The sequence below is a fragment of the Neovison vison genome, chromosome X, assembly GCF_020171115.1.
Source record: "Neovison vison isolate M4711 chromosome X, ASM_NN_V1, whole genome shotgun sequence".
NCBI lineage: Eukaryota > Metazoa > Chordata > Mammalia > Carnivora > Mustelidae > Neogale > Neogale vison.
The window spans coordinates 63,951,945-63,973,029 of NC_058105.1; the positions used below are offsets into that span (position 1 = coordinate 63,951,945).

The 21,085-nt window shown below is 35.3% G+C and overlaps 1 protein-coding gene across 1 annotated transcript; it reads left to right on the top strand.

Moving 5' to 3' along the window:
- Positions 1–4,548: 4,548 nt before the first annotated feature.
- LOC122896913 (signal transducer CD24-like) lies at positions 4,549–7,589 on the top strand (the record flags this gene model as incomplete). Its single annotated transcript, XM_044235003.1, has 2 exons — positions 4,549–4,747; positions 7,564–7,589. Coding segments are annotated over exons 1-2 (225 nt in total), but the record flags the coding sequence as incomplete, so codon positions are not given.
- Between the last annotated feature and the right edge of the window lie 13,496 nt (positions 7,590–21,085).

A 21,085-nucleotide genomic window follows, 5' to 3' on the forward strand; every position in this document is an offset into this window, starting at 1 on the left:
GAGGCTTAGAGGGAAAATACCTCAACATAATGAAGGTCATATATGAAAAGCCACAGTTAACATTATACTTCATGGGGAAAAACTGAGAGTTTTTCCTCTGAGATCAGGAAGAAGACAAGGGTATCCATTCTCATCACTGTTATTCAGCATAATACTGGAAGCCCTAGCCAGAGTAATCAGATAAGAAATAATAAATAAAAGGCATCCAAAGTGGTAAGGAGGAAGTAAACTATCACTATTTGCAGATGACATGACACTCTTTATAGAAAACCCTAAAGATACCACCAACAAACTACTGGAACTAATGCATGAATTCAATATAGTTGCAGGAAAAGAAAATATACAGAAATATGTTGGATTTCTATACACTAATAATGGAGTAGCAGAAAAAGAAATTAAGAAAGCAACCACATTTACAATTACATCAAAACAATAAAATACCTAGGAATAAACTTAACTAAAAAGGTGAAAGACCTATACTCTGAAAACTATAAAATATTGCAATTACCATATGGTTTTACTCATATGTGGGACATAAGGAACACAATAGAGGAACGCAGGGGAAGGGAGGGAAAACTGAATGGGAAGAAATCAGAGAGGGAGACAAACTATGACAGATTCTGGACACTAGAAAACAAACTGAGTGTTACAGAAAAGAGGGGAGTGGAGGGAGGGGATGACTGGGTGATGGGTATTAAGGATAGCACGTATTGGATGCGCACTGGGTGTTTTATGCAACAGTAAATCGTTGAACACTACAACAAAAACATATGATGTACTATATGTTGGCTAACTCAAGATAATGAAAACATTTTTTTAAAGATTTTATTTATTTATTTGACAGAGAGAAATCACAAGTAGATGGAGAGGCAGGCAGAGAGAGAGAGAGGGAAACAGGCTCCCTGCTGAGCAGAGAGCCCGATGCGGGACTCGATCCCAGGACCCTGAGATCATGACCTGAGCCGAAGGCAGCGGCTTAACCCACTGAGCCACCCAGGCGCCCCTGAAAACATTTTTTTAAATTAAATTAAAGGGTGCCTTGGTGGCTCACTGAGTTAAGCCTCTGCTTTTGGCTCAAGTCATGATCTCAGGGTTCTGAGATCGAGCCCCACATCAGGCTCTTTGTTCAACAGGGAGCCTGCTTCCCCCTCTCTTTCTCTGCCTGCCTCTCTGCCTACTTGTGATCTCTGTCTATCAAATAAATAAATAAAATCTTTTAAAAAATTAAAATTAAATTTAAAAACCTAAAAAACATTGATGAAAGAAACTGAAGATGACACAAAGAAATGGAAAGACATTTCATGCTCATGGATTGGGAGAACAACTATAGTTAAAATTCCCATACTACCCAAAGAAATCTATACATTTAATGCAATCCTTATTTTAAAAAAACAGTATTTTTCATAGAACTAGAACAAACAATACTAAAATTGGTATGCAACCACAAAAGACCTTAAATACCCAAAGCAATCTCAAGAAAGAAGAACAAAACTGTAGGCATGACAATCCCAGATTTTAAGGTATACAACAGAGCTGTAGTAGTGAAAACAGTATGGTATTGGGACAAAAACAGACACAGAGGTCAGTGGAGCAGAACAGACAGCCCATAGATAAACCCATACATTATGGTCAATTAAGTCATGACAAAGGAGGCAAGAATGTACATTGGGAAAAAGTCTCTTCAACAAATGGTGTTGAGAAAACTGGACAGCTGTATGTAAAAAAAAAAAAAAAAAAGAATGCGGACCACTTATTTACACCATATACAAAAATAAACTCAAAATGGATTAAAGAACTAAATGTAAGACCTAAAACGATAATATTCCTTGAAGGAAATACAGATAGTAATTTCTTTGACATGGGCGACAGAAACATTTTTCTAGATACATTTCATCTGGCACGTGAAACAAAGTAAACTTAAATTATTGGCACTACACCAAAATAAAAGATTTTTACATAGTGAAAGAAACCATAAACAAAACAAAATGGCAACCTACTGAATGGGAAAAGTTACTTGCAAATGTTGTAAACAATAAGGGGTTATATCCAAAATATATAAAAAATTTATACAATTCAACACCAAAAAATGATCTGATTAAAAAATGGGCAGAGGACCTAAATGGACATTTTTCCAAAGAGGACATACAGATGGACAACAGACACATGGAAAGATGCTCAACATCACTAATAATCAGGGAAATACGAATCAAAACCACAATGAGGTATCACCTCACACATGTCAGAATGGCTGAACTCAAAAGTACAATCAATAACAAGTGTTGCTAAGGGTATAGAGAAAAATGAACACTTGTGCACTGTTGGTGGGACTTCAAATTGGTGTAGCCAGTGTTGAAATTCCTCAAAAAATCAAAAATATAATTACCATAGGACCCAGTAATTCCACTACTGGTTATTTGCCCAAAGAAAATGAAAACACTAATTATTGAAGATGTATGTATCTCTATGTTTATTGCACAATTATTTACAATAATCAAGACACAAAAGCAACCCAAGACCATCCTCAGATTAATGGATAAGAAACTGGTATAAAGTGGGACATTACTCATCCATTAAAAAAAAAAATTGATCTTGCCATTTGCAACAGCACTAATGGACCTAGAAGGTAATGCTAAGTGAAATAAGAAAGAGAAAAAGAATGTCTCTATTTTTAAACTCAAAATGACTGAAATTTGATCTGTGGATTGAAGGTAATGTACTCATGATGAAGAACTAGAAGGTATTATCCAGGACCTTCACAGAGACCATGAAGGCACTTTCCTAGTAGTCTTCTTTTAAGTCATTTGATGGGAACCATCACAGACACAAGGTAAAAGGAGGGTGGTACCATGGAAAGAGAGCAGGGGAGGGATTTTAAACAAGATCCATACTTCAAATCTTATACTAAACTTGCTTATCAGCCCACATATTGAGTAAATAATTCAACAAGTTCAGTTAGTAAATAGTTATTGAATACCTGGAATGGTATGCTGTTTTTTTTTCTTTTGTCCATATGCTCTTTTCATTGATAAGCCCAATGATGACATAGGTAGTAATTCAATGAATTTTTTTTAATTTTTTGTAATTTAAATTCAATTACCCAACATATAACACATAATTAGTTTCAGATATAGAGTTCAATAATTTATCAGTTGCATATAACACCCAGGGCTCATCACATCATATGCCCTCCTTAATGCCTATTACCCAATTACCCCATACCCCACCCTCCTCCTCTCCAGAAACCCTTAGTTTGTCTCTCATGGTTGTTCTCCCTCTCTGATAACTTCCCATTCGGTTTCTGCCCCCTAACCTTATGATCTTCTGTGCTATTTCTTATATTCCATCAATGAGACTAATTATAATCTGTAATCGATGATAGAAATTATTGAACATTTTAAATAAATATTGGATTTTTTATCTTCAGCATTAATCTATTAATCTCTATTAATACTATAGTCTTAAGAGACAAGGTAACTGAGGCCTAGAGAAAGTAAGGTATTCATTTGTTTTAAAAAAGATTTATTAATTTATTTGAGAGAGAGAGAGCATGAGTGGGGGTAAGAGGGAAAGGGAAGGAGAAACTCAAGCAGACTCTGGGCTGAGTGCAGAGCCTGACTTGGGGCTTAAGCTCACAACCATGATCTCAGGATCATGACCAGAGCTGAAACCAAGAGTTGGACATTTAACTGACTGTGCCACACAGGGGCCCACGGTATTCATTCTTAGTTATATAGCAATTTAATGGTAGAGCCAGGACTAGAATCTAAGTTTTAATTTAAAAGCCTTGAGTTCCTTTATCCACACTATACTTCCAACTGTGCATTCTCTAATAGGTGAACAGATATTTCTCTTCCTATATAGTCAGGTATTTGTATCTGAGCTTTGTTTATGTTATTAAAGGCAGTCAATTGTTAAATCAACACATGTACAGATCACTGAAATACATGTCCTTTATTTTGCTTTCTGCAATGGCATGCTAACCCCCAGGCCTCCTTCACTAAGACTTTGTATTCAGCTTAGCTTACTGTAGACTTGAAATTAGCTTTATTCATTAACTAAAAGCAATACAGAATACTTGCTATGTGTTCTTGCTATGTGTATAAAAACATAACACTTATTCCTGCCTTTTCTCCACCTCTCTTTCTATCCCCACCCCACATGCAGAAATACAGAGATACAGACATCTATTTTCACTGGCATGAAATTCTGGAAGAAAGTAACTAAAATAGGACAAATGTTCTTTTTCTTGGCCAGCCCTTTTCCTGCTCCTACAGTTTGTTAAATGATCAGTCTAGCAAAAAGGAATTAAGTGATGAGATGAACAATAACTTGTTGTAAATCAAGTTATTGTGCTAGATGCCACTGGAGAGAAAAAGGAGAAATGGCCTCTTTGAAAACTTATAGACTGGCAGCAGTGGCACAATACACATAACAAGAGAGAAATGAGTGAAATCGCCCCACCTTGCCTGCGCCCGCCCGGAGCCAGAGGTTCTCCACTCACCTCGCATCCAGTGAGACGCGCCGCGCACCAACGCCGACGGAGCGGACATGGGCAGAGCGATGGTGGCCAGGCTCAGACTGGGGCTGCTGCTTCTGGCGCTGCTCCTACCCACGCAGATTTATTCAAATACAACAAATATGACAGCTGCAAACAACTCCTCCCAGAGTACCTCGACTGCTCCCAATCCAGCTAATACCACCACCACACCAACTGGCGGTGCTCTGCAGTCAACAGCGTCTCTTCGCAATCTCGTTCTACCTTCTACAGCTCTACTGTTAAAAGACTCAGGCCAAAAACATCTATACTTCCCCATCTTCTAAACCCAGTCCAAATGGCGTCTAGACATTCAGTGTGACAAGGAAAAACAGGTCTTCATCGTATCTGCTAATTCCACACCTTATTTTATTGACACCGAAAATGTTTGAGGATCCCAAATTTGATTGGTTTGAAGAACATGTAAAGGGTTTGACTAGATGATGAATGTCTATTAAATCTGCTGGAGTTCCATGTACAAGATGAAGATACAACATCCAAGATTAGTTAAGAAATAATTTCTTTAAATGTGGCTTAAGAAGTATGGACATGTAAAATTCTACCTTGAAAATGAGACTAGATTTTATCTTACCTAGATGTAAAAGATGAGATGTGAACACATTCAGCTTTCATTCGGTTCATTAAATTTTCAAGGCCATTGAAAACAGTTAATACAGAAAGCTTCCCTGATTCTATTTATTCGTACATTAGAAGGAACTTCCAGGAGTTACTGTAAATCCTCAATGCATTGTTTTAGCAGTACTAACAATATCATCCTCTTAATAGATGCAGTAAAAACATTTGACAAAATACAGCATCTGTTCTTGATAAAAGCCTGTGTACTCTAGATAAAAAGTTTTACCTTGTTAAGCTATCACTGTTTCTTGGGAACTGAACTCTTTCCTCTGAGGCTTTGAATTTGATATTGCATTTGATTTTTTTATATAGTAATTGACATGTTTCAGGGCAATGATGGATTGGAATCTATCCCCCGATTAAAGCATAATGAGTAAATTTTGCTTATATACTGATCACGTACTCGTATTCAGGAGTGCCAGAGTCATTTAACTAAGCTGATTCCAAAGAGTAGAGGAACATTGACCTCCGCTAACTTCAAAATGCTTTTCATTTCTGCATATGTTGAATATTTTGTAATTTAAAAAATGATCTGTTTTGAAGGTAAAATCAACAAATCTTGAAATTAAAAAGGCAAAATGTGTGCAGAAGCCAAAATTGTAAATCAAGTATTTGGGAAGTGAAGACTGGAAGCTTACATTAAATTTGGGAAAATTTTATACTCTTTTCTGTAAATACTTTTTTTTTTAAACTCTGAATCAGAATAGCCACACTTGGAATACTTTCTGTTAGTCAATATCTTTAGATAGTTAGAACCTGGTCCTAAGCCTAAAGTGGGCTTGATTCTGGCAAGTAAATCTTTTTACAAATTCCTCGATGCACAGAAAGCTTTTTAAAAATATACACTCTAAGGTCTTTTGTTCGCATGGTCACACACTGATGCTTAGATGTTCCAGTATTTAATATGGCCGCAGTAGTCTTGATAACCAAAGTCATTTTTTCCCATCTTTAGGAACCTTTACCAGAACAAACATATTCAACTGATCTCAAGCTACTGTGTGTGTGAATGAACATTCCATTTTGTTTCATACCTGAATGCTGTACATCTATTTTGGACTGTATATTGTGTTTGTGTATTTATGCTTTGATTCATAGTAACTTCTCATGTTATGGAATTGATTTGCATTGAACACAAACTGTAAATAAAAAGAAATGGCTGAAAGAGCAAAAAAAAAGAAAAAAGAAAGAAATGAGTGAAATCAATTGCTAAATTGAATATGCCAAATATTAATGGTTTTATATATAGAATATATTTATATATAATATATATATATTATATAATATTATATTAATAGTTCCATAGAAGGCTGACCATATATTTAACATACAAGCCCACCATGGTTCTTAATGTGTTTGGAGCATTCCATATGGCCTTTCTCAAAGCAGAGATTTCACTAATTCATAAATCTCATACTTCTCTCCCATTTTTTCAACTTAAGCCTTATAAAAATTCTGCTCCTCATAAGCATTTTAAGGTGAAAGCTGGACCAAGCATAATGGTCCCATGTGCTGAAGGAAATAGGCAGATGTAACTTAACTTTCCCAGTATAGTTTGAATCTAAAAATTGCACATGGCATTTTGTAAATTCTACAGGAAAATTCTGAACAAAGTAATGTGAAGTATGTATTTGGTATCTGCATGTTGAGTAATACCTCTGAGAGAGAGGTGCCCTCAATCACACTATTTGCACAAATACAGAAACTGAAAAATGGAAGTTACCTCCTTGTTCAGGTTTATGCACCTAGCTAGCTCCCAAAAAGCCCAATTAAAGCTCCAGCTTCTGATTAGTGCCTGCTGAAAATATGCTTTAGATCAGAGTTCAGAGATTCATGTCCTAAGACCCTTCCTATACTTCCTCTTGGATAAAAAAGCATAAAAATAGAGGCCAGGGTGCAGAGAGCAGGAGGACATGGAGAATAACCAACATTATCAGGAGACAGACTATTCTAAACCTTGTATCTGTTTGTTTCCCAGAGTTCTGTAGCTGATTAGGTCAGATGGTTACAACGCTGAGGTCCTAAACTTAAGTATGTGTGTTAAATTCCATTATCTTTCTCTGTAATATAGCCATATATTCTATTCTGAACCTGTGACAAGAATCCTGTAACTCCAAATCCTTGCTCCAAAGAGAAAAAAAATGATTCACAAATAGAAGTAGAGATCTACTTTCTCTTCTTTTAATTCAACTTTTCATTTAAATTTTAGTTAGGTAATATATATGGTAAAATTGGACTGAAGTTTACAATTTAGTAAATCATAGGTGATTTACTAAATTGTATAACAAATTGTTTAACAATTTCTTTTTTTTCCCTTCCCTTATATTCATTTGTTTTGTTTATTAAATTTCACATATGAGTGAAATCATATGGTATTTGTCGTTCTGGTATTTAACTTATTTCACTTAGCATAATACACTCTAGCTCCATCCACGTCATTGCAAATAGCAAGAATTCATTCTCTTTGATGGCTGAGTAATATTCCTGTGTGTGTGTGTGTGTGTGTGTGTGTGTGTGTAGGACTTATTTATCCATTCATCAATGAATATTTGGGCTCTTTCATTAATTTGGATACTGTTGATAATGCTGCTATAAACATTGGGGTGCATGTGCCACTTCAAATCTGTATCTTTGTGTCCTTTGAATAAATATCTAGCAGTGTAATTGCTGTGTCATTGGGTAACTTTTTGAGGAACCTCCATAAAGTTTTCCAGAGTGACTACAGAGTTTGCATTCCCACCAACAATGCAAGAAGTTTCCACTTTTTCCACACCTGTTTTTTTTTCTGTGTTGTTAATTTTGATTTTAGCCATTCTGACAGGTGTGGGGTATATCTCATTGTGGTTTTCATTTGTATTTACCTGATGATGAGTGATGCTGAGCATCTTTTCATGTGTCTATTAGCCATCTGGAGGTCTTTGGCAAAATGTTTATGTCTTCTGCCCATTTCTTAACTGGTTTATTTATTTTGGGGTTTTGAGTTTGGTAAATTCTTTATAGATTTTGGATACTAGCTCTTTATCAAATATGTCATTTGCAAATGTCTTTTTGAATTCTGTAGGTTACATTTTAATTTTGCTGATTGTTTCCTTTGTTCTTCAAAAGCTTTTTATACTGACAAATTCCCAGTAGTTCATTTTTACTTTTGTTTCTCTTGCCTCTGAAGAGGTATCTAGTAATAAGTTGCTACAGCTGAGATGAAAGAGGTTGCTGCCTGTATTTTCTTCTAGGATTTTGATGGTTTCCTGTCTCACATTTAGGTCTTTCATACATTTTGAATTTACTTTTCTGCATGGTATTAAAAAAATGGCCCACTTTCATTCTTCTGTGTGCTGCTGCCCAGTTTTCCCAACACTATTTGTTGAAGAGACTGTATTTTTTCCCATTGGGTATTAATTACTGCTTTGTTGAAGATTAGTTGACCATAGAGTTGTGGGTCCAGTTCTGGATTTTTTATTTTGTTCCATTGATCTCTGTGTCTGTGTTTGTTCCAGTACCATACTGTCTTGATAACTACAGTTATGTAATATAGCTTGAAGTCTCCACCTTTGCTTTTGTTTTTTAAGATTGCTTTGTCTATTTGGGGTCTTTTGTGGTTCTACAGAAATTTTTGGATTGTTTGTTCTAATTCTGTGACAAATGCTGGTGGCATTTTAATAGGGATTGCATTAAATGTGTAGATTGCATGGAAGTTAAAGAACATCTTACTAAAGAATGAAGGGTAAACCAGGAAATCAAAGAATAAATTTAAAAAATACATGTATGCAAATGAAAATGAAAACATGACAGTCCAGAACTTCTGGAATGCAGCAAAGGTGGTCATAAGAGGGAAGTATATAGAAATACAGACCTACTTCAAGAAGTAATAAAAGCCTTAAAGACACAATCTAACCTTATACCTAAAGGAGATAAAAAAGGAATAGCAAATAAAGCCTAAAGCCAGGAGAATAAGGGGAATAATAAAGATTAGTGCCAAAATTAATGATACAGAAACAAACAAACAAAATAAAAAACAGTAGAACAGATCAATGAAATAAAAACTATTCTTTGAGGGACGCCTGGCTGGCGCAGTTGGTTGGACGACTGCCTTCGGCTCAGGTCATGATCCCGGAGTCCCGGGATCGAGTCCCGCATCGGGTTCCCAGCTCCATGGGGAGTCTGCTTCTCCCTCTGACCTTCTCCTTGCTCATGCTCTCTCTCACTGTCTCTCTCAAATAAATAAATAAAAACTTTAAAATAAAACAAAAAACTATTCTATGAAAGAATTAATAAAATTGATAAAACCCTAGCCAGACTTATCAAAAAGAAAAGAGAAAGGACCCAAGTAAATACAGCTACAAATGAAAGAAGAGAGTTCACAACCAACACCACAGAAATACAATCATAAGACAATACTATGAAAAGTTACATTCCAACAAAATGGTCAATCTGGAGGAAGTTGATAAATTCCTAGAAATGTACAAATTTCCAAACTTAAACATGAAGAAATAGAAAACTTGAACAGACACATGACCAGCAAAGAAAATTAATCAGTAATCAAAAATCTCCCCCCCAAAAAAAATCCAGGACCAGATGGCTTCCCAGGAGAATTCAACTAGACATTTAAAGAAGGGTTAATACTTATTTTTCTCAAACTGTTCTAAAAAATAGAAATGAAAGGAAAACTTCCAAACTCCTTCTACAAGGCCAGCTTTATCTTGATTATAAAATCAGACAAAGACCCCACTAAAAATAACTCTAGGCCAATATCTCTGATGAACATGGATGCAAAAATTCTTAATAAGATATCAGCAAATCGAATCCAACAGTAAATTAAAATAATTATTCACCACAATCAAGTGGAATTTATTCCTGGACTCCAGGGGTGGTTCAATATCTGCAAATCAAATGATGTGATATACCACATTGATAAAATAATGGATAAGAACAATATCATCCTCTTAATAGATGCAGTAAAAACATTTGACAAAATACAGCATCTGTTCTTGATAAAAACTCTAAACAAAGTAGGGATAGAGGGAACATAACCCAATACCATAAAGCCCATATATGAAGAAAAAAAAAACACGCTAATATCATCCTCGATGGGGAAAACTGAGAGCTTTTCCTCTACTGTTGGGAACAAAACAGTGATGTTCACTCTTACATTGTTATTTAAAATAGTACTGGTAGCCCTAGCCTCCACAATCAGACAATAAAAAGAAATAAAACACATCCAAATTAGCAAGGAAGAAGTCAAACTTTCACTGTTCACAGATGGCATGATACTGTAGAAAACCTGAAAGACTCCATCAAAAAATTACTGGAACTGACACACAAATTCAGTAAAGTCACAGGATATTTCAGTAAAATCAATGGGCAAAGGCACCTGGGTGACTCGGTTGGATAACTGTCTGCCTTTGGCTCAGGTCACGATCAAGCCCCAGACAGGGCTCCCTGATCAGTGGGGAGTCTCCTTCGCTGGCTCCCTCTCCCTCTGCCCTCCCCCATACATTCATGTTCTTTCCCTATCTCTCTCTCAAATAAATAAACAAATAAAAATAAAAATAAAAATAAAGATCAACATACAGAAATCTGTTGCATTTCTATACACCAATAATGAACCAGCAGAAAGAGAAATCAAAGAATTGATTCCATTTAGAATGGGACCAAAAACCATAAGTGACTAACCAGTGAGGTGAAAGAGCTATGCTCTGAAAACTATAGAATATCTATGAAAGAAATTTAAAAGAATGCAAAAAATTGAAAAAACATTTCATGCTCATGGATTGGAAAGACAAAACTTATTAATATGTCTATACTACCCAAACCAATCCACTCTCTCTCTTCTGATGGTTGGTGTGTAGCTTCAAGTTTCTATGTGAAGGATCTAATGGTTTTCCTTCTAGTTTAGATGCCCTATAACTAATATAGAGTGAAGTTGGAAAACACAAATAAGCATACACATAAATGAATCTATTCTTCTGTATGTATTTTAGAGATTCTCTATGCATAATTTTCTTCTGAGCCTTTTCCTTGTGTAGATTTTAATTTGCATATAAAATCACACATTCTGTCCTACTCTCTGATATAGCCTTATATCTGGAATTCAGGAACCTTTGGTCTAAACTTAGCATAACATAGTCTAGTATAACATAAGAAAACAAACATTTTGTTAAAGCTTTAATGAGATTTTTTTTTTGCATCTCAGCAGCTTAACGTGAATGACAGTGGTGACTTCCTGTTTAAAGCAAACTGTGTTATGAAGTCATACATTTTTCTAAATTCCTTTTGTACAGACTTAGTATGTGCCACTTTATCCTCCCCCAGTAAATAAGCTCCCTAAGGGTATGGGCTATCTTATATGACTCTTATTATTACTCATACTACACTTGAAAAATAGTAGACACCATACACATTGGTCAAAGAGAAAGTATTTCATCTACATTTTCTATGATTCCCATTTTTAAATCTGTTATTCCTCATTTTATCCATTTTAATCTTCCTCCCCATTTCTTAGTTCACCTAACCTAAATCTAATAAAAGGACAACCTATTTTGAAATTGGTGCATTTTATTTCTATTATGAATTCTCTTGATTCTCAAAATAGTGAAAAATAACTGTATCATCTTCACACAGTACAGCTTAGTGGAAAGAGCTTTGGCAACAAATAGAATTGTGTTTCAAACACAACCAAGACAGTTAAACAACTTTGGGCAAGTTGCTTAATTTTTGGTTCGCTCATCTATAAAATGGGGGAAATAATAGAGTTAGTGCTCAGTACATCATAAGTGCACAATAAATAAGAACCATTATTGCTTTTTAATGATAGAACACCTAAAATCAAAGTTAGAGCCAGTAGTATATAAGCACCAAAAGCTGATAGATTCTAGGTAGCTGTTTAGATGCTTATGGCCTTTTTCTGGAATCATTACTAAGAAGATAATCATTTTAGAATAGGGTATAAGTTCTTTTGAGAGAAAATCAAAAGCTTGAGAATTTCATGTAGATCCTTGCTCCATGGTGGGAAGGACTAAATATACTTATAAATCCCCAAATCACATTGGAGAATTCTAATTATTTTCCCTTTGTTATAAAAACCATATTGGCTTCCCAGAGTCGTGAGAATACACCGAGGCCAAACATTCAGAATTCTCCATGAAGAAAATGAAGTCAACATGCTTAGGAACAAAACAAAGGAAATGAAAACCAATTTACATTCCAAAGTGAATTTTTCAAACCTAAAAATAACTCCATATCACAAAAAGGTTATGTAAAATTAAAACTAATTTGAAGACAAATTTTTAAATATGAAAATAAATTAATTCTCTTGTAATAAATATGCTGACAATTTGCAGAAAAAGATAATGTAATGATAAACATTTCTTAGAAGTGCTTTATATTTCTTGGCCCAATATGAAAACACTGATTTTAGACTTAAAATTTCCTACACAACTTGATACAGTCTTTGGAAGGCAATATATTATGGTGGTTCACCAGCAATTTTAATTATATATGTAACCAAAATATCTTCAACAAATTCCCAGATGTGCTGCTAATTGAAAAGTCTGCGGGAATATGTATCTCTGTTTAGTGTGTTAAAGCATCCCACATATTGGAGATTCCATAACATTTGGGGAGAGCCAGTATGATTAACCCATATTCTCTAGATATTGATTTAGCCTAGGCTTGCACTACAGCTATGCTCGGCCCAAGTCCCAATTAGAAAGTAGTTTATAATCCAGGATAATAAAACTTAGTATCTCTACCCAGTTGAACCATGTCAGAGAGATTTTCAAATTTATTGATTCCGAGAGGTTACACAGCTTTAAATTTCCCAAGTAATTTTTCCTCCCTAGGAAAAGCTCAGACACACAGATAGCAATTCTTACAACTTTAACTTAGAACCGAGATGGTTATTAATAAGTAATTCTATGTAAAATATGATGCAGGTCATAATATCTGAATTCTGAACCACATCACTGTTCTCTCTATAAATTGCAAAATATCTTCATAGTGCTCTGCTTAATCAAATTTAATGGTCCAGAATTGAGTGAAGCTTACTCAGTCCTCCACAACCAAACAGACCTTTCAGCAACTGGCCAGAACAAAAACGGCTAGCCCAAAATCCAACTGATGATTACATACTCTGGGTAATTCAGGCCCCAAATCAACTTTCCTTAATTCCTCTGTATTGGTTATCTAGACTGGCCACTTTACTCTCTGTCATAGTCACACCCTGCCTCAGCTAGGTAAATCATCTCTGGGTTAGTTTTATTATATCCATGATGTGAAATTAATCACAAGTCATTTTTTGTTTTAGTTCTGATAAGCTTTTGGATGTGATAAACTTTCAGAGGAAAAGGAATTACTGTACCAGATGGTGTGATGTGGAAATATTTCTATTTTCAGTAGTTCTTCCACAGAAGACTAATGCTAGGTCAAGTGACCAAACTTTCCTTCATCATATTGAGTTTTATGAAATATTAAAAATCAGTAACACATAAATTTAACCCCAATATTCTTAGAAAAATGAGAAATCTGCTAATACTTTAGAATGCAGTGAGGGTGGGGGAAAAGATTAAACAACAACAATAATAGCCTTGGCTATTCGGGGTCTTTTGTATTCCACACAAACTTTAGGACTTTTTGTCCTAGCTTTGTGAAAATGACTCTTAGTATTTTGATAAAGACTGCATTAAATATGTAGATTGCTTTGAGTAGTATAGACATTTAATATTTGTTCTTACAATCCATGAGCATGGAATGTCTTTCCATTTCTCTGTGCCATCTTCAATTTCTCTATCAGTGTTTTATAGTTTTCAAAGTACAGGTCTTTCACCTCTTACCACATATTTCTTATAAGTTAATGACTTATATTTATATGATAAAATAATTCTTATACTTTATTTATAGGACATTAATGGCAATGATTTACTGCTTAGAGTATGTAATCATTTTTAGGTGACTTAAGGTGACGTGTGAGTTGGTTCAACTAAATATTTTGGGCACCTGGGTGGCTCGGTTGGTAAAGTGACTGCCTTTGGCTCAGGTTGTGATCCTGGAGTCCTGGGATTGAGTCCCACATCAAACTCCCTGCTCGGCAGGAAGTCTGCTTCTACTGCTGACTTCTCTCCTCTCATGCTCTCTCTCTCTCTTAGTCTCTCTCTCTCTCTCCCAAATAAATAAATAAAATCTTTAAAAAAACCTGAATATTTTGAATACCTTTTCTATTTTGAAAATGTCAGACCAAATGGTGTGTCAGAAAATAAATGATGTGTGAAAAACAAACCGATTTATTATTTTTCAGATGTGTTTTTTAAACACCCATTTAATTCAAAATCTGTAGGAGGAAATGTTTTCTTGACATTTCTGATTGATGTCACATTAATATGTATAAACAAAGTCAATATGTGTAAATAAAGCCACTCTGGTTACAAAAGTGAATAAAGTAAGAAAATTATTGCAAACTACAGAAACGTTTTCTGTTTTAAATTAAGCTTCAAAACTCTAAACTTTGAGTTATATTATAAAGCTGTAGTGATCAAAACAGTATGGTACTGTCACAAAAATAGACACATAGATCAACAGAATGGAAAACCCAGAAATGACCCCACAACTATATGGTAAATTAATTAATCTTCAGGAAAGCCAGAAAGAATACCCACTGAGAAAATGTCCCTTCGACATATGGTGTTGGGAAAAAACTGGACAGCAATAAACAAAAGAATGAAACTGGACCTTTTTCTTAACACCATACCCAAAAACAAATTCAGAAAGGATTAAAGACCTGCATATAAGACATGAAACCACAGAAATCCTAGAGAAGGACACAGGCAGTAACATCTTTGATATTAGTCATAACACGTTTTTTCCTAGATATGTCTCCTGAGGCAAGGAAAACAAAAGCAAAGAATAAACTATTGGGACTTCATCAAAATAAAAAAACTTCTGAACAGAGAAGGAAACAATTGTCAAAACTAAAAGGCAACCTATGGAATGTGAGAAGATATTTTTAAATGGTGTATCTGATAAAGGGTTAGTATCCAAAGTCTATAAAGAATTTATAAAACTAAACACCCCAAAATTGGATAATCAAATTAAAAATGGACAGAAAACATGAATAGACTCTTTTTTTCCAAAGAAGACATAGAAATGGCTAACAGTCATATGAAAAGATGCTCAACATCACTGATCATCAGGGAAATGAAAATCAAAACTATAATGAGATGCCACCTCACACTAGTCTGAATGGTAAAAATCAACTGCACAAGAAACAATAGGTGTTAGGGAGGATGTGGAGAAAGGGGAACCCTCTTGGTAGAAGTGCAATGTGGTGTAGATACTGTGGAAAATAGTACGGAAGTTCCTCAAAGGATAAAATAGAACCTACCTTAAAATCCAGCAATTGCACTGCTAGGTGTTTACCCAATGGATACAAAATACTGATTTGTAGGGATACATGCACTCCGATATTTATAGCAACATTATCTACAATAGCAAGATTATAGAAACAGCCCAAGTGTTTGTCTACCAATGAATACACACACACACACACACACACACACACACACACACGGATTATTACTTAGCCATAAAAAAAATGAAATCTTTTCATTTGTAATGATGTGCATGGAACTAAGGAATATCATGCTAAGTGAAATAAATCAGTCAAAGAAAGACAAATACCACTTGATTTCACTCATACATGGAATTTAAGAAACAAAACAAAGGAACATAAGGAAAAAATAGAAAGGGAAGCAAACCAAGGAACAGACTCTTAACTATAGAAAAGAAAATGATAGTTACCAGAAGTGAGGTGAGTGGTGGGGGTGGGTAAAATAGGACAGGGGGATTAAGGAGTTCACTTGTTGTAATGAGCATAGGGTGTTGTACAGTAATGTTGAATCACTAAATTGTATATTAAGCTATATGTTATTAAGCTGTATGTTAACTAACTGGAATTTAAATAAAAACTTTTTAAAAAGAAACATTGGTAATATGTTGTTAGCTTTATAGAAATACCTGTATGTGACCTGCCAAGTAGAACTGAAAATAATTCTAGCTAAATATTTATAATTATAACAAAATTAAATGCTTTCTTCTGTTGCTGAGAATGTGGAGGAAACCTTGTCATTCCCTTCCATAAACAGTGTGACATTGAGCAAAAACTGTTGGAAGAAACAAATGCATTGTCAAGAAGTAAGAAAGGAATTGAAGGGCTTTTTGAGTTAATGGTTGACATTTGCATATATTTTAGGAACCTAACCAGATAGTAATTATGCTGTCCAAGATACAGTTGAAACTGAAGGCTAGGCTCATGCTCTGAGCAGGAGCCATTCTTATCGTGATTTGCCAAATAATCATGAGCAATGGTTTAAACATTTGTTTCCTCACTAGCTAATGAGATTTAGTGAATTTCTTGACCCATATCCATCTCCAGCATCTATACAGACTTGGTTTTAGTCCAAAACCTGTACTTCTGATTATTTCTCAGGAACTGTGTCTACATCTTGATTTGTAGCAGTTTATGCTAATGTAGTCATTGCTACAAGTAAGAGTTATTCTTCTGAAGCACACTCTCCTGTCTGGATTATCTTTCAATGACTATATCAAGAGAACTAACTTTAATTTTCAAATCCCAGATATCATGATGTTATACAATAAGCAGTAATAGTCAAGCCACTAATGACTATATCCTCTTGTGGATTCACATACCACAAATTATTATATTAACTTCTTCACACTTTATTCTAAGTCTATTTTGCCTTTATGCTTACCCTATAATCTTGACTCTACTCAAACGTGGAATCTCCTAGAACTCAGGACTTCCTGAGTACTTTCTCTTGTCTTAGAGCTTGGCCAAACATTGCCTTGGCATATGATATGCACATAAACATCAAGTACATGGCCAGGACTGTGTTAACTTTGCAACATTGTGCATGTTCATTTTCATTTTATGTCTTTTTTTTTCTTTCCTATGGGCATAGTAGAATAATTACCTCCTACTCTTGCAAGGAAACAGTGGCAGTGCTAGACCCCAGCAAAACAAAATTTGTTACATTGTAGGGTCCTTGGAAGAACCCTGAAAAGTGCCCCCTTTATTCTTGAGCGATTTCTAAATGATACATTTTAACATTTCCCAATGAATAATACATACTTCTCTTAATCCTCAAGCCTTGTTAAGCAGTAAGAAAAAGTGAAATGAGCACTGGATGAGGTGTCAGAGATGTAGGTTGTAGCCTTTTCTCTGTCACAGACTCATAGAAGTACTTGGCCCAGTCATTTCAATTATCTGAGCCTCAGTTTTTCCAACTGTAAAACGAAAACTGTGAGTGTATTCCATTTTTCAAGCATAACATAATCTTAGATGTTTTCCATTTCTCCCATCAGTGAAAGGATTTGAATCTGTTTCTGACCATTTTCTTTGTCTCAGTGTCTGCAGACTGATTCTCTAGACTTATGACACAAGAAAAAGTCTTTTGGGAGGTCAATTTAAAGGGCAAGGGAAACAGCACTATCTGTGGTCCCCTCTTTGAGAATAAGATAGGGTTCAGAAGAAAGAGTTAAATTCCCTTTCTTACTCTGAGTGTCTGATTAATGCCGAAACTGTCTATGAGAGGATTGTAGAAAGCATGCTTCTTTCTCCTATTCATTTCAGTCACCTAGTGCAAAGGGGGGAAATTGAATTCATTCATTCTTATGGTCTTTAGGTGAAAATTCAGTGAATTTTTTGGAGGAGTCAATGTCCCATTTGTATTTATTCACCTTTACAATATTCAGCACCATATTGTACCAGCCCAAACAGAATAGGTATATTAGATGATTTCTGTCTCACAGAAATAATGCTGAAAACATACAGCAAAATAGATCAGTACAAGTGTTTAAAAGTGCAAAGAATATTTTCTATAATTAAAAAAACCCTCCGACACAAACTTCTTGAAGGATGGTTTTTATGTGATCCAGGTATCTGCTAGTGTGGCTGGTAGAATCTTTCCTTCAGCTGAAAAACTTGATTCCCATCTATAAAATTAATACCTTTACCACAATACCTGATATTTATAGCAGCTGAAGGAAAGAAATACTTCTTGCTGAATGATACAAATGTAACTCTAGTTGAATAAAAGTATACCTTTTTTCTTTGCTAAAAAGATCCAAGCAATATAATATGAAGTCCATGGAAAAAATAATGAAAAACTAATATAACGTCCATGCACACCATTGTTAAGAGCAGAGAAAGGAGCAGGAAACTCATTTGAGATTTCATCCTGGATCATGTTGGAAATCCATCCTTTTTTTTTTTTTAAATTACCCTTTCTTTTTTCATAATCTCTGAATGCATCTCCTAACAGTTTCATGCTACTAATAACCCCATCATTTGGTTTAAAGTTAGAAGGCACCTTCCTCAATATTTCTACTTGAGCACAAAAGAGGAAAAAAAATGTAAACCAGGAAACTACTAAATACAAAGTGTATTTACTTACATTTTGTCAAAATAAGTTAATTATGTATATCTAAAGATGTAAATTTAACCTAAAATCATTTAGCTCATTGTTGTTTCTTTTAATGTACTGATTATTCTGATAGATACAGCTCATCTATATATCTTGTCTTCTTATTTCTTTTCTCTCATTTTAATTGTGTTTTGTTGTCATTGTTGTTCTGCAGAGCATTCTTTGAAAGCAGAATCTCTACACTTAACTAAAATTCACATTTTTGGTAAAAATATGTAACTTATACAAGCTGATTAGAACATGCATTCATATTAGTAAAGGTCCTGAGACATTATAGCTCTTGTTTTTTAATCACAAGCTCATTTTGAAACTAACAGAAACCTTACCATTTTAATCATTTATTAGATAAAAATATCACCTCCAAAAAGTGGTAGCAAAGAGTAGATAAAAAATATTCTGCACATTCTGCAAGTGAATATACTTAATACAAAGTTGGTTAATTTACGAATGTTCATGGGTATATTTTATTCAATATCAATTGAGTGAAACACATTAGGAAAAATCTCTCCATGTCAAACTTAATTTCTTCCTATTCTAAGTTACTCCCTCTCCCACATCAAGTGACCAACTGTATGTATATATATATAGTTGTTGTTGTTGTTGTTGGTGGTGGTGGTGGTGGTAAAAATACTAAGGAAATGACATACTAGGATGGTCCAGGTTCATGATATACATACCACCCTTAGAACTGACAGGTTATCCAGAATCTGGTATGAAGACACCAATTCTAGATATTAACAGTAAAAGACTCAGATAAGATCTAAATATTCATTAAAAAAGGAGCCTACCGTTTCAGTTTCTTTGTTTTCTCCGGAGATCTCCAAAGAATTCAAGCCACAACAACTCCAACAAGGATGCTACTGATATATACATAAATTCTAGCTCCCTGTTCTGAGAAAAAAACAATCTAATTCTTTCTCACTACCAAAAAAAAAAAAGGAAATAAAGACTAAAAGAAAGAAGAAAGAGAGAAAGGAAGGAAAAAAAGTAAGAGAAAGAAAAGAAAAGGGGAGAGGGAGGGAGGTACAGAAGGAGCGGGGAGAAGAATAAAAAGAAAACAAAAATTTAAAAAGCCAAAAGAAAAGAGAGGATAGCAAAAGGAAAAAAAAAATAACTCTCAGCATTACTTAACCACTACCCTGTTGGAAAACATGGTAGTGAGATGTCAGAATGAAATATGCAAGCCTCTGTGCACACTGAACATTTCCGTTTTCCAGGAGGTAGCTTGAGCTAGCATGCTCGCTGGTGCTCGGTCTCTCTCTCTCTCTCTCTGATTAATGATGCAGAACTATGCTATGGGCTGTACATAACACCTGCTAAACTTCACACTTAGCAAAGAAACCCTTGTTTCTATTTATAGGACCACCGTTCATTGTTCATTGTCTTCTAATCTTGTGGTTGCACTAAGCTTTGAGTTTGTGACAATAGGTGGCCTATTTGTTTATGGAGCCTTTTGCAGAAGTTATCTACCTTCTGACCACTATTTTTTTAATTAATTAATTTATTTTTTATTTATTTTCAGCATAACAGTATTCATTATTTTTTCACCACACCCAGTGCTCCATGCAATCCATGCCCTCTATAATACCTACCACCTGGTACCCCAACTTCCCACTTTCACAGAGAGTAGGCCACTGCAATCTTCACTGTGATCTTTTCCCTCAGACCCTCATATATGTAGTGTTGAGGTACCAAGGTAGATACTCCTTACCTAAAGTTGCCCTTAGGTAGCTCCTAGTAGGAGAGTTCAAAGTGGGAATGACCTCTGCCTAGGGTATTCTTAAATGTGTAGACCTTTAAGTCCAATATTAAAATACTCTACTCTTTAAGAAAAACTTGAAGATACCTAACTAACCTCCCACTTCCTGTTCACCCACTCCCCATTCTTCCCAGGGTCCTGGGCCAGGAAGTGCAAGTAAACTCCCATTTCCTCTCCATAGTTAGGGATAATTGGGTGAAAAGGGCATGATTTCCTGCAGCCCAAACCCTTAGCCACAGCTTATTGAAGATGGGGTTCCAAGTAGCCTCAGAGCTCTAGAACCCAGCACCACACTGTATTAGACACCTAACATATCACCACCGGCAGCAGTGATGAAGTTCTAGAACATAGGTGAGGTTCGGTGGGGTGAGGTCTGGAGCCGATGACCAAGAAAGAATTCTTGAGACATCTTTGGTGCAAAATGGTGGTTTATTAAAGCACGGGGACAGGACCCATGGGAAGGAAGAGCTGCTGCTCCAGGGATGTGAGGAGTGGATGATTATATACACAGGAGTTGGGTAGGTGAGGACAAAAGGGGTGTTCAGAAGGGCTATCATGGTAAAGAGACTGTCAGGATATTGAAGGCCTGGTTACTATCAAGCCAAGGCCGTTTTTCCCTTTAATGTTGAACCAGCATGAAGACAATTGGGAATTTCCTGGTGGAAT